This window comes from Ictalurus punctatus, chromosome 2 (assembly GCF_001660625.3).
Source record: "Ictalurus punctatus breed USDA103 chromosome 2, Coco_2.0, whole genome shotgun sequence".
Lineage (NCBI taxonomy): Eukaryota > Metazoa > Chordata > Actinopteri > Siluriformes > Ictaluridae > Ictalurus > Ictalurus punctatus.
In genome coordinates, this window is record NC_030417.2 from 3,137,391 (window position 1) to 3,149,121 (window position 11,731).

The 11,731-nt window shown below is 43.5% G+C and overlaps 1 protein-coding gene across 1 annotated transcript in view; it reads right to left on the reverse strand.

The window, feature by feature from the left end:
- LOC108255961 (protein tyrosine phosphatase non-receptor type 14) overlaps window positions 1-11,731 on the reverse strand; it is a 49,871-nt gene that overhangs the window by 30,178 nt on the left and 7,962 nt on the right. The window contains exon 2 of the mRNA XM_017452372.3: window positions 3,454-3,801. Within this exon, the coding sequence (XP_017307861.1) occupies window positions 3,454-3,627 (174 nt within the window). The 5' untranslated portion in view covers window positions 3,628-3,801. The remainder of the gene's footprint in view (window positions 1-3,453; window positions 3,802-11,731) is intronic.

Consider the following 11,731-nt stretch of genomic DNA (forward strand, 5'->3'; position numbering starts at 1 on the left):
CTGTCAGTTTTGTTTGTTGGTTGGCTAGCTAGCATTAACAGATGAAAACCTACATGTATACATATTACGTAAAAATCTCTTCAGAAATCCAGTCAGTTTTGTATTTGCTAGTTAGCATGCAAGCATTAAAAAAAAATACATTTATAAATATTTCATTTATGAATTTTTTCTCTCAGAAGTACAGTCAGGTTCGTTCCTGGTGGCTAGCTAGCTAGCTAAAAACCATATGTAGAGTACATATGTAACTATTAATTCCAATTAAAGTCTTCCTCCTACTTGATGACTTACATAACCTCCACGTATGGTCGTAAAAGCACGAGCAAAAGCTAATACGCACCAGATAGGTTTCTGAAGTGTTTATTCGATATGAGTCAGTAGGAATTAAGCTTCTATTTTTAACACGCACTGGTTGTGTTAACGAGGTATAAAACTCAACCCGGTCATCACGCTGCCCTTATTTTCTTTTTCTTTCATCTTTATTTTCTGTTCATTCGTGTGTGTGTGTGTGTGTGTGTGCGAATGAAACGCAAACTCCCAGAAATCCGACGATTCATCGAGTCTAAAATGGACGTGGTTCTGTAGGCTACAGTTTAGCATGCCAGCGTCTTACAGGCTTACATTTTTATAGACTATATTTTCTTTTCAAAATGATTTCAACTTTTGCTCTGATACTTTTTTTTAAATAGCCCTGCTCTACAGTGTATTACTCTCATTCGTGAATTAACAATAAGCCCGCACCAGATTCCACACAAAGTCGATCTGAGGCTTCTTCTGTAAGTCGTAGCTGATTCAGCAATATCGACTGCTTTATGCATAGAAGCAGTAACATATCATGTAGAAGCCTGAGATTTACACTCCTAATAAATGCCCTAGAAATGAATGTTGTCGTACATAAATTTGTAGCCAGGTAGCTGTTAAACTCTCACTCCTTCACATCCTACATCCTACTCAGGAAAACAAACTTTCTAGGACACCAAATCGTGAAACTATTGGATAATGATGGCAAGAAAAAAAAAAAAGCTTGTGAAAATAAATTTCCACCTTCTATTAGCAACATAATCACTTCCTGGCACACAAAGCAGCCATAAACCAGTCCAGCCCATCAAAGTCTTATGCTGCTTGCCAGAGAGCTTCTCACCCCCCCAAAAAAAACAATCTCACAGTACAGCGATCATGGTGAGTTCAACAAGAGTCGCCGCCGGCTACACCACCACCTCCTGCGCTGGTACTGGTCGGTTATGTTCGTGAAGAAAAAAAATAATCAAATAAAAGTGTGGGAACAAGTTGTGGTGATTTTTCTGCCAAATTATCTGCAGCAATATTGCACGAGTCTGTATTTTGTTCATCTGCAACATCTCACTTTAAGATGCTCTCGACGAAGCTTTATGAATTTAAACAGAGGTGTGTTAAACTGGGGATTTTGAAAAGAAGTCAAAACGGGTGAATGGTGGGCCTGTGTGTGGAACAATGATCTATACATCTGTATATTTTATTTTCTGGAATACTGTGAGCTCAAATCCACATGATATTCGAAGGCATGTAATGCTGTATTATTAAAATATTACACATTTTAACAATAAAATTAAAAAAAAAGTTAATGAGACAAAATAAACAGGATACAATTAAAATAAAAAAATATGATATTTGTAAAATAAAAGTAGATTTTTACTTTTATTTAAAAAATACAAAATATTTTGTCAAAAATGGGTGAAAATTAAATAAAATATTTCAGTTCTGGGAGAAAAAAACAAATAAACAACAACAACAACAACAAAAAAGTGGGGAAATTATTTCTGCTGTACTATAGTCTACATTCCATCTGTATTAATAGGTTGTTTCATACATGTGTTTGAGTGAGGTATGTGTCAGTGTGTGTGTGTGTGAGAGCGGTTCAAGGCAGTGGAGGTCATGTGGCCCACGATGTCGTGGGAGAGGACAGGAAACGTCAAGGGACTACAGACTTACGACATTCAGAATGGCTGAGAAATTTCACAACAAGGTGAGAATATGCTCTCAGACTACACTCTCTCACACACACACACACACACAAAACATCCAATCTATATTGCAGAAATATTTATATAAATCTAATTGATGACCACACTGATTGTACACATGCACAGAAAGGCAAGCAGTCCTACAAAATTTCAACACATTAGGAAATTTTGCGCTGCTCTCCTCAAGCAGCCCAGAGCGACACGTCATGATCAAAGGCACGGACGCTAACCAAGAAACACAACTATTTTGACGAGCTTTGTTACACAAACCCAAACTCCAAAAACACCCAGTGTAAAACGAGACGTAGCTCACCACAGAGAGCCTGGCACCAACTACAACTTCACTTATAGACTCATTTTTTTTGTAACTTGTAGGCCTGTAGGATTTACTCTGCAGAATTTCTATAAAATGTTCTACTATATTTCTTTCAAGATTCTATGGGATTCCTTTATACCAAGGAAATATTCACAGAAAAGTACAGAATAGTGGATTAAATTATATTTAATTATTTAATTGTTGTTGCCTGTTAAGAAAGCACACCACTATAATACAAACCCACGATTTTTCATAATCTGTGTAGTCATGTTTTGAACGAATTGCTTCAGCCTTAATTGATCAAATTAAGAAAAAAAAATTTTTTAAACCATTTTTATATAAATATTTCACATAAACCACTCACTTTTGTGGTATTCGTTACTTCCCAAGTTGAATTTTTTCCAAGTTATGACATAATGTTTCCAATATCTAGTTTATGGTTGACGCTAAGTGCAATTCCAATGTAACTGAAACGCATTCTAGTCTTTCTAAACACCGCACATCTGAGAGAAATTTAGATTCTTCTGACAGATGTGTTTTGTTTACACTACCACTACACTTTTACATTTTCTATATCAAAGACTTTATGGCTAGGTGCTAGCTAACTAAAAGAAATTAGCCGTAATTATTCGCTAGTCGAAAGTCGCTGTTGCGTCCTCACAGCTCCCGGGTCTCCGGTTTGATCTGGAGCTCGGGTTACTATCTGACGTTTTGCATGATCTCCCTGTGTTTGTGTAGGCTTCCTCCAGCTTCTCCAGTTTCCTCCCATCTCCCAAAACCGTGCTGGTAGGTTCCCCAGGTGTACATGAGTGGTGCGCATATTGTCCTGCAATGGACTGGTATCCAATTTAGGGTGTATTCCTGACTTGTACCCAATGTTCCTGGGAAAGGCTCCAGATCCACTGGAACCCTGACCAGGATAAAACACTTACTGAAGATGAATGAATGGATGAATGAATATTAGCTAGCTTGTGCTCAGTGTCCATATTGCGCAGTTGCCTAGAAAAACTTTAACCAAGTATAGGAACTGTACCGATTGTGTTGCAGTATTGATTTAACATTCTGCTGTTTGTACTAGGGTCTTGATTGTGTAGAACTTTATGATTGAATTTGACCGCGTGGTAGTTGCGTTTTTCTCACCTCTCGCAGTTCGAGACGCTGAGCGACTGCTTCTAAACACTCTTGGCCAGTCCCCTCGACGGACAGCGTGCACTCGATCATGTGATTGTCCAGCAGTTGGATCCGAATGACGAAGCAGTTCTTGCTCAGCACGTTGTAGCGCCTCGTACGAGGCAGTTTCAGCCTGAAAGGCATGGCTGGACAGGGTCACACCAAGGTCACAGGGGTCAAAAGAATACTGCAGGGGGTCTATGCTGTCTGTCCCGCCCCGGGATGGCCACACCCCCCAGTGAAGAAGTGCACTCTGGGAAGGTGCAGTCCCATTCCGAGAGCAAGCTGAGGGGTGGACAGGAAGTGGGATCCTGGGAGCTGAAGAGAGACAAGAACAATGTTACAGTATGCGCATTTTTTTTTTTTTTTAAATGCCCAAAAATATTACTGTCTCTTTTCCAGACAGATGGCAAAAATTTTAATCTGAGGCAAGGCTCAGTTTAGAGCCTGCTAATCAGCACGTGTCAATAATACGGAATATGTGGTTAATAAAATCTGGCATATACAGCATAAATTCGGAACCAGCCATTACTCTCTCTCTCTCTCTCTCTCTCTCTCTCTCTCTGTCTTTCACTCACTTCACATCTTTTGATGTACACCACATAAAACAGGCAAGCTGAAGGCCCCTTTGAAGTGGAGCACATGTATACTGTTTCTAATGGGAACACTTCACCCCACAACCTCTCAGCCTCTCTCTCTCTCTCTCTCTGCTTCCCTTCATTCATTCTCTTACTCAAGAGTGGAAAGAGGAAGAGGAAAAAGGATAGAAGGCAGAGAAGAGAAGAGAAGAGAAGAGAAGAATGTGTCAGCGCTTGTCTGGGTAGTAGTGGTGGGGTGCAGATAGGCAGCCTGGATCACAGCCCAGATTCCACTCTCTCTTTTCCCTCGAATAACATAGCACACCTGACACTACCATGCCAAAGGGAACTTTGTGTATGTCTGTGTGTAGCAATACAAGAAGGTAAGACAGAGAACGTAACAGCAATACAGAACACTTAAAAAATGGTTCTATTTAAACAAAATCAGATATTAAGCAGACTCTGAGCAAGCTGCCTGCCCTAAACACTCGAACCATGCACCGAGCTTGGTACCCTAGGGCTCTCTTTCAAAAAGCAACCACCAGACTAGCTGTGAGCAATCTGCTTACCCCAGGGTCCACTCCAAGTAAGCTCCCTACATCAGGACTTTACACAGGTATGCTCCAAACCCCAGGAGATGTTCAGAACTCCCCAGCAGAACTTGATCCATGTGGGCTCCTTATGTCAGGATTTGCTACAAATATGATACGGTATCTACCAATTAACATGCACCAGCAGAACTTCCTACCCCACCAACTCACTGTAGATAAGATCCCTAATGCAGGTCTTCCTCAGAATCCCAAACCCCAGGAACTGTGGGCTCCCAGAACATTGACAACACACTTGCTGAGTTATAAGGCTACGGTCATTTCTCACTACCCCAGAAGTAGCTTAACCTGGACTCATGCCAAGCAAGCCCACTACCCAGGAACTTGATGTAAGTGAAATCCCTACCCCAAGATTGTTTAGGCTAGCTTCATTAAGACTCCTTCAATGCTCCTTATCCAAGGAGTAACCCATCCCTATATTGTTCTGTGATCCCTACACCACGACTCAAGCCTACCTCCCTACCCCCTTGACTTGCTTATAGTTCTGAAAGTCCCGGTGCTTTCTCCAAACCAGCATCATGTTTTAGGACTGTCTTGCTACCCCCGGGTGCACTCAAACAAGTCTCAGAACTCATTCAAAGTGAGCTCCCTGCCCTGGAACTAGCCGTTACCTCAGGTCTACCACTAACCAAGCTCCCTACTTCACGGCTCACTTAGTATTCCCCACCCAGGACACAGGCCAGCTCCCTACCCACTGACTCACTTTAAGTGAGTTCTTCTGACCCAATTCCTTCTTCTATTCCCACAGCATTGAAACGCCTGGACCTTTTCCTTACCTAATGACTTGCTCAGAGCTCCCTAAACTCCCTGGCGATAGGACTTGATTGGCACTTCCTAGCTGAACATCTGTACGGCTGCCATCAGTGATTGTTTAAAAGCTAGCCGGAGCTATTATAGTCCTCTGCTACCGTGTCCTTTTCGGCTACCTAACCCGACACATTCATTTTGCACCCGCATTCTCACACAAAAATGAGGTCTGGGTAAAAAGGCTAGCTGAGGTTTAGACAGCTATTGGTGCCATGTTTAGCTGACCTCGACGGGTCTTGTTTTCCTGCGGCAGGGAGAAAATGAGCAAAACAATGGCGCTGCCCTTTTACACAGCCGAAGCTTACCACAATGGTTTCTCAACGCTCTGGTACCAGCACCAGGCTATTTGAAGCACATATAAACAGTAAGTGACTTGGAACTTTGTAATTTTGTGGTTCAGGAAACATAGCATAGAAATAGAGCTAGTGCAAGAGCCATACTCTCTCTCACACACACACACACACACACACACATAGACACACTCACACAGGTCATGAGTTGCCGGGTTTCCAACTGTGTCTAGAAAGCCAAGCCATTAACACATGATTACACATGACACCAACTTTTTCTCTCTACACAAAGCACACCAAAACAACCCTATAATCATATGCAAAACAATCATTATAAAATGCCTACGTGGATTGACTGCAGTTTCCACTACAGAATACGCAGACTTGCCAAGCGAAAGGCGCACTACACATCCAAACACGCCTAATTAGACTGAACCGAGGTCTGCTGACAGCATGTCTATGAATTTAACCAAGAAAGCGATCGTTAAAATTTACAGAGATGTCAAAAGGACAGTGTATGAAAATAGCACTAATTCACGCACGGTTCAAGTCTATAAAAATGTAAATACCCGTATTTTAAAATTTAATAAGGACTTTCAGACTTTGACCTGCTGTCTGTACGACCCCGGTATTATACTGTCTACCGAATCGAAGCTGTTTTCACCCCCCCCCCGTCTCTGTCGAACATACTTATGTAGGTACTGAGCTTTGACGTGTTACAATTTACAGCAAGGACTGCTGAAAATGCTCCAATAAAATCAAGGTTTTAAATGAGAAATCAAAAAGATATAATAAAACAATAGTATGGATGGAGATTACAGTTCGGGAAGTTTCTAGATGTTTGTGCAGCTTTACTATGGCTGGCGGTGCCAAGATGTCAAATTTTGGCCTTTGAAAGAAGAAGAAAAGTCATACATCTGATACATCACACACACACACACACACACACACACACACACACACACACACACACACACACAATCTGTTCTTCCAGATGGATATTATGGGTCTTGTAAGAATTTCTGCAGAACAGAGAGCATCTTGTTTCTACTTTTTTTTTCTTCTTCTCATCTACACAGAAGGCACAGATAAAAAGGCGCTGCCACACACACACACACACACACACACACACACACACATCTTCAATGGTGCAATTTAGTTCACACCTGCTGTTCATGTCTGTACTCCTACACTCTGTGATGGTTAAAATGTGTGTGTGTGTGGGTGTGTGTGTGGTCATCCGATGCCACCGTGTTTACCATGCACTTTGTTCTGCTTGCATCAGCATATTTTGCATAAAACCATCAATTTACAAACATCATCCATCCATCCAACCATTTTCTGTACCGCTTATAATACACAGGGTCGCACGGTGCCTGGAGTCTATCCCAGGGGTCTCGGGGCATAAGGCGGAGACGCACACACACGCTCACACACACACATACACACTACGGACAATTTAGAGATCAGCAGACACCGCATGTCTTTGGACTGGGGGAGGAAACTGGAGTACCTGGAGGAAACCCATGAAGCACGGGGAGAGCATGGAAACTCCACGCACACAGGGCGGAGGCGGGAATCGAACCCCTAACCCCGGAGTTGCGAGGTAAACGAGGGTTAATATTATAGCACTCGCTCTAATACCTTTCTATAGTAAAAGCTTATTCACAGGGATCTGTACAGTATGATCTAAATACGTGATCTAATACTAGTAATATACACCTACACACACACACACCTACACACACACACACACACACACACACACCCACACACACCCACATACCTACACACACACCCACACACACCCACACACACCCACCTACCTACACACACACCCACACATACTCACACACACCCACGTACCTACACACACACCCACACATACTCACACACACCCACGTACCTACACACACCCCCCCACACACACACACACACACCCACACATCTACACACACCTACACACGCACGCACACATCCCCTACCCCCACACACCTACACACACATACACACACACTCCTACACCCACCCACCCCCCCCACACACACCCACACATCTACATACACCTACACACACATACACACACATTCCCTACCCCCACACACCTACACACACATACACACACACCCCTAACCCCCCCCCCCCCCCCCACACACACACACACCCACACATCTACATACACCTACACACACATACACACACATCCCCTACCCCCACACACCTACACACACATACACACACACCCCTACCCCCACACACACACACACCTACACACACATGTACACACACACACACACATACACACACCTACACACACACACACCCACGCAGACACACACCCACCCCCACACACACCCCTACACACACACACACCTACACACACACACCCACCTACACCTACATGTACACACACACACATACACACACCTACACACACACACACACACACTCACACACACACCTACAACACACACAAACACCCCCCCCCCCCCCCACACACACACACACGCACACATACATACACATACACACACACACCATGGACCCCCAGGCTGTTTGGCTGACTAACATAGACAACACAAACTCGACAATCTTCAAACTCGCTTCCAACAAAGAAAGAGTACAAATGAATTTGGCCACACACACACACACACACACACACACACACACACACACACACTCATCCCACACTCATCCCACACTCATGTTCTATGCTAGAGCCAGAGATGTTTGGAGAATTAGTGTGTCCTGCTATCAGCACAGAAATTTCTACAGCATCTGCTGTATTAAAACTTGCTGAAGGACCCTCAGGTATCAGACAGAAAGACGGAGAGAACCCGGACAGAACAGAAGAAAAATAACAGAGAAGACAACAAACAAGACAGAACAGAGAGTACAAAAACAGACAGAGAAATCACAGGATCTCGAGAACGAGCGAGTTAAACAAGAGAGGACACTCACCAAAACGTGATAACGGGGACAAAAGACAACCTCAGAGATTACAAACAAACAAATAAACAAACAGAAAAGGTAGTAGACTCTAGACATAACAGACAGAAACCGCAGATAAATAAACAATGACCGTCAGATAGAAAAGACAGAAAACAGTAGTCTCCAGACATAACAGAGGACAGACAGACAACATAAACAGAAGAACCGGACAAAAGCGAGAGCATGAAGATACTTCTAGAACTTCCAGAAACCTAAAGACCTGCAATCAGACATTTTACTTTTTAGTTTTCACTTAAAAACCTGAATTCCTCGGTTAAAGGTGATCGGAAAAAGACTGTCACCGGTGTACTTTATTTACACTCCTTCATCAAGCAGGTGCCTTTATCAGAATTTAAGCAGTCCCTCCAGGATTCCCGCAGACATGAGCACAAAATCAAGGAAACTACGCAATGTTCACATTTTCCTGCACACACACACACACACAGCAAAATCAAGCATTTTTGCGCGCAACAATCATAAAAAACTCGACGGAATCCTGTACGGAACGATTAAGAGCCAGATCGAAAGTTAAGAACCTTGATCAGGAACCCAACAGTGATGGAACACACACGAGCCTCATCCGGACCACTTCCTGCTGCTTTAAGTCTACACTGGGGGTTTCTTGGGAAATGTGCAGCTCTACACGGGTGACGCTATTTCCGCGTCCCGATTCGCTTACTACTATCCGTCCTAAAAAGTATCCGAGTCTCCCAAAGGTATCTGGATGGTCTAGTATTTCCGGTAGATTTTATGGAAGTGTGGATCCGCGTACGGAATCCTGGACAGACGGGAAAGGGGTCTATAAGACGATATCGGCTCATGAGGCGTTCGAGGTAGAAAATCAGCGTGTTCGTCAAAGTGTGCTCGATATGCCATGTCGTCAAGGAAGATAACGCAGACGCTTAGTTACGTACCTTTTAGTAAACTGTCTGGGTTTTGTTCAAATGCACTCGTCCTTAATAAACAACAAGTTAACAAAAGGGTCGGGGGTTCGAATCCCACCGGGGACCCTGTGTGTGCGGAGTTTGCATGTCCTCCCCGTGCTGCGGGGGTTTCCTCCGGGTACTCCGGTTTCCTCCCCCAGCCCAAAGACATGCATGGTATACTGATCGGCGTGTCTAAAGTGTCCGTAGTGTATGAATGGGTGTGTGAGTGTGTATGTGATTGTGCCCTGTGATGGACTGGCACCCTGTCCAGGGTGTACCCCGCCTTGTGCCCCATGCTCCCTGGGATAGGCTCCAGGTTTCCCCGCGACCATTTTAGGATCAAAATCGTGCATACGAATGATATTTTATAACAAAATGCAATAATCCAGCCTTGAGAAGCTTTCACACAATGTTCTAGACTGTTGTTCGAGATGTCCTCGATGTCCTAGAGGTGGATTATCTCGCCGATACGGTTCGTGACGCATCTGCATGATGTTCCTGATTCTCAAAAATGTGTGTTTTTACTTTTTTTTCCTTCTTCTTCTTCTTCTTCTTTTCTTTCCAGCCCAGCATCAGTGTATTCATCCGTCTCTGTTCCCTGAATCCGGGGAGTATGTGCGATTGTTTTCATTTCGTGAAAACGAAAGAACATCCGCGTCTGTGACGCGCGTGTGACGCATCGTGTGCGCTACAAGGATGGCCTCTGTGAAGGAAAAGTGCCTAGTTTTGAACGTGTAGCAAAAGAGTACGCGAGCACCGGGACGGAAGAGAACGTCGTTGCCTAGTTACGCACACCGTCACCCTAAACGCCTCGTTGCATTTCAGCTTTTCTTCATTCGTTATTCCTTATATAATAATAACATTTATATTTCGTGCGTAGCGCTTAAGTTCTTACCCTTAAATACCGAAGACGCGTCACGTCTTCGTTACACGTTACACTCGTCCGCCATGTTCGCAGGTTGAATTCGACGAAGCAAGCCGTCACAAAACGTCGCCTCCCTCACGCAAGGAGTCGTGGGTAATATTCGCTGATAAAATGTCGACCGATTTCTCTTCTTTGATGCCTTTTGTGTCATTTATTTTATTTATATATATATCTGTGTGAGAATCTGTGAAATACTGGCATGCAAATGAGTCCAAAGTGGGCGGAGCTGAGGAATCGATTCAAGCGTTCACGAAAACTCCGTAATTTAACATCTGGGTAAATAACCTGCCTTGTGCCCCGTCCGGATAGAATCACTATAGAGTTAAAAGCTACAGTTTAAGAACGTATTAAGTAGATTGGCCTGATGTGTAAAACATCTCCATCAGAAGAACTTCGAACAAACAGGAACACACACTGCGAATGCAGAAATCCTCAACTCTTTGTTTTGTATTGAGAGGCAGGACGAACATTCTGCAGAATGGAATGAAAAAGCCGGAGGGAAAAAAAAAAAAGGTAGCGAGGCTGTAAGCTGGAGGGGAAAAAAAAAAAAAAAAAAAGCTAATTTGGACAGCCTGATTAAATAAAGGAAACAAATCTCTCATGGAACATTGCTGTGTCTCTTCTGTTATCAGCCCAGTGCACATGGAGAAACAGAGGAGTGGGTGGGAGAACACAAACACGGGAGCATGTGATCATCCCATGTCTCTGTTTTCCTTTCGTTCTTCCCCCCTTCTCACACACACATGAACTGCTATTAATAAAAACAACATTTTTTTATTTATGAATGTTTTAAAAGTAATACATTTTGCTCTACTGTATATTAATATGTATTTGTATGGGGGCAGTAGTGGCTTAGCGGTTAAGGCTCTGGGTTTCTGACCAGAAGGATGAGGGGTTAAAGCCCCGGCGCTGCCAAGCTGCCACTGTTGGGCCCTTGAGCAAGGCCCTTAACCCTCTCTGCTCCAGGGGGCGCTGTATCATGGCTGACCCTGCGCTCTGACCCCAGCTTCCTCACAGGCTGGGGTATGCGAAGAAAACAATTTCACTGTGCTCTACTGTATATGTGACCAATAAAGACTCATGATCATTAAAGGAATACTCCAGAGTATGATGATCTCTGATC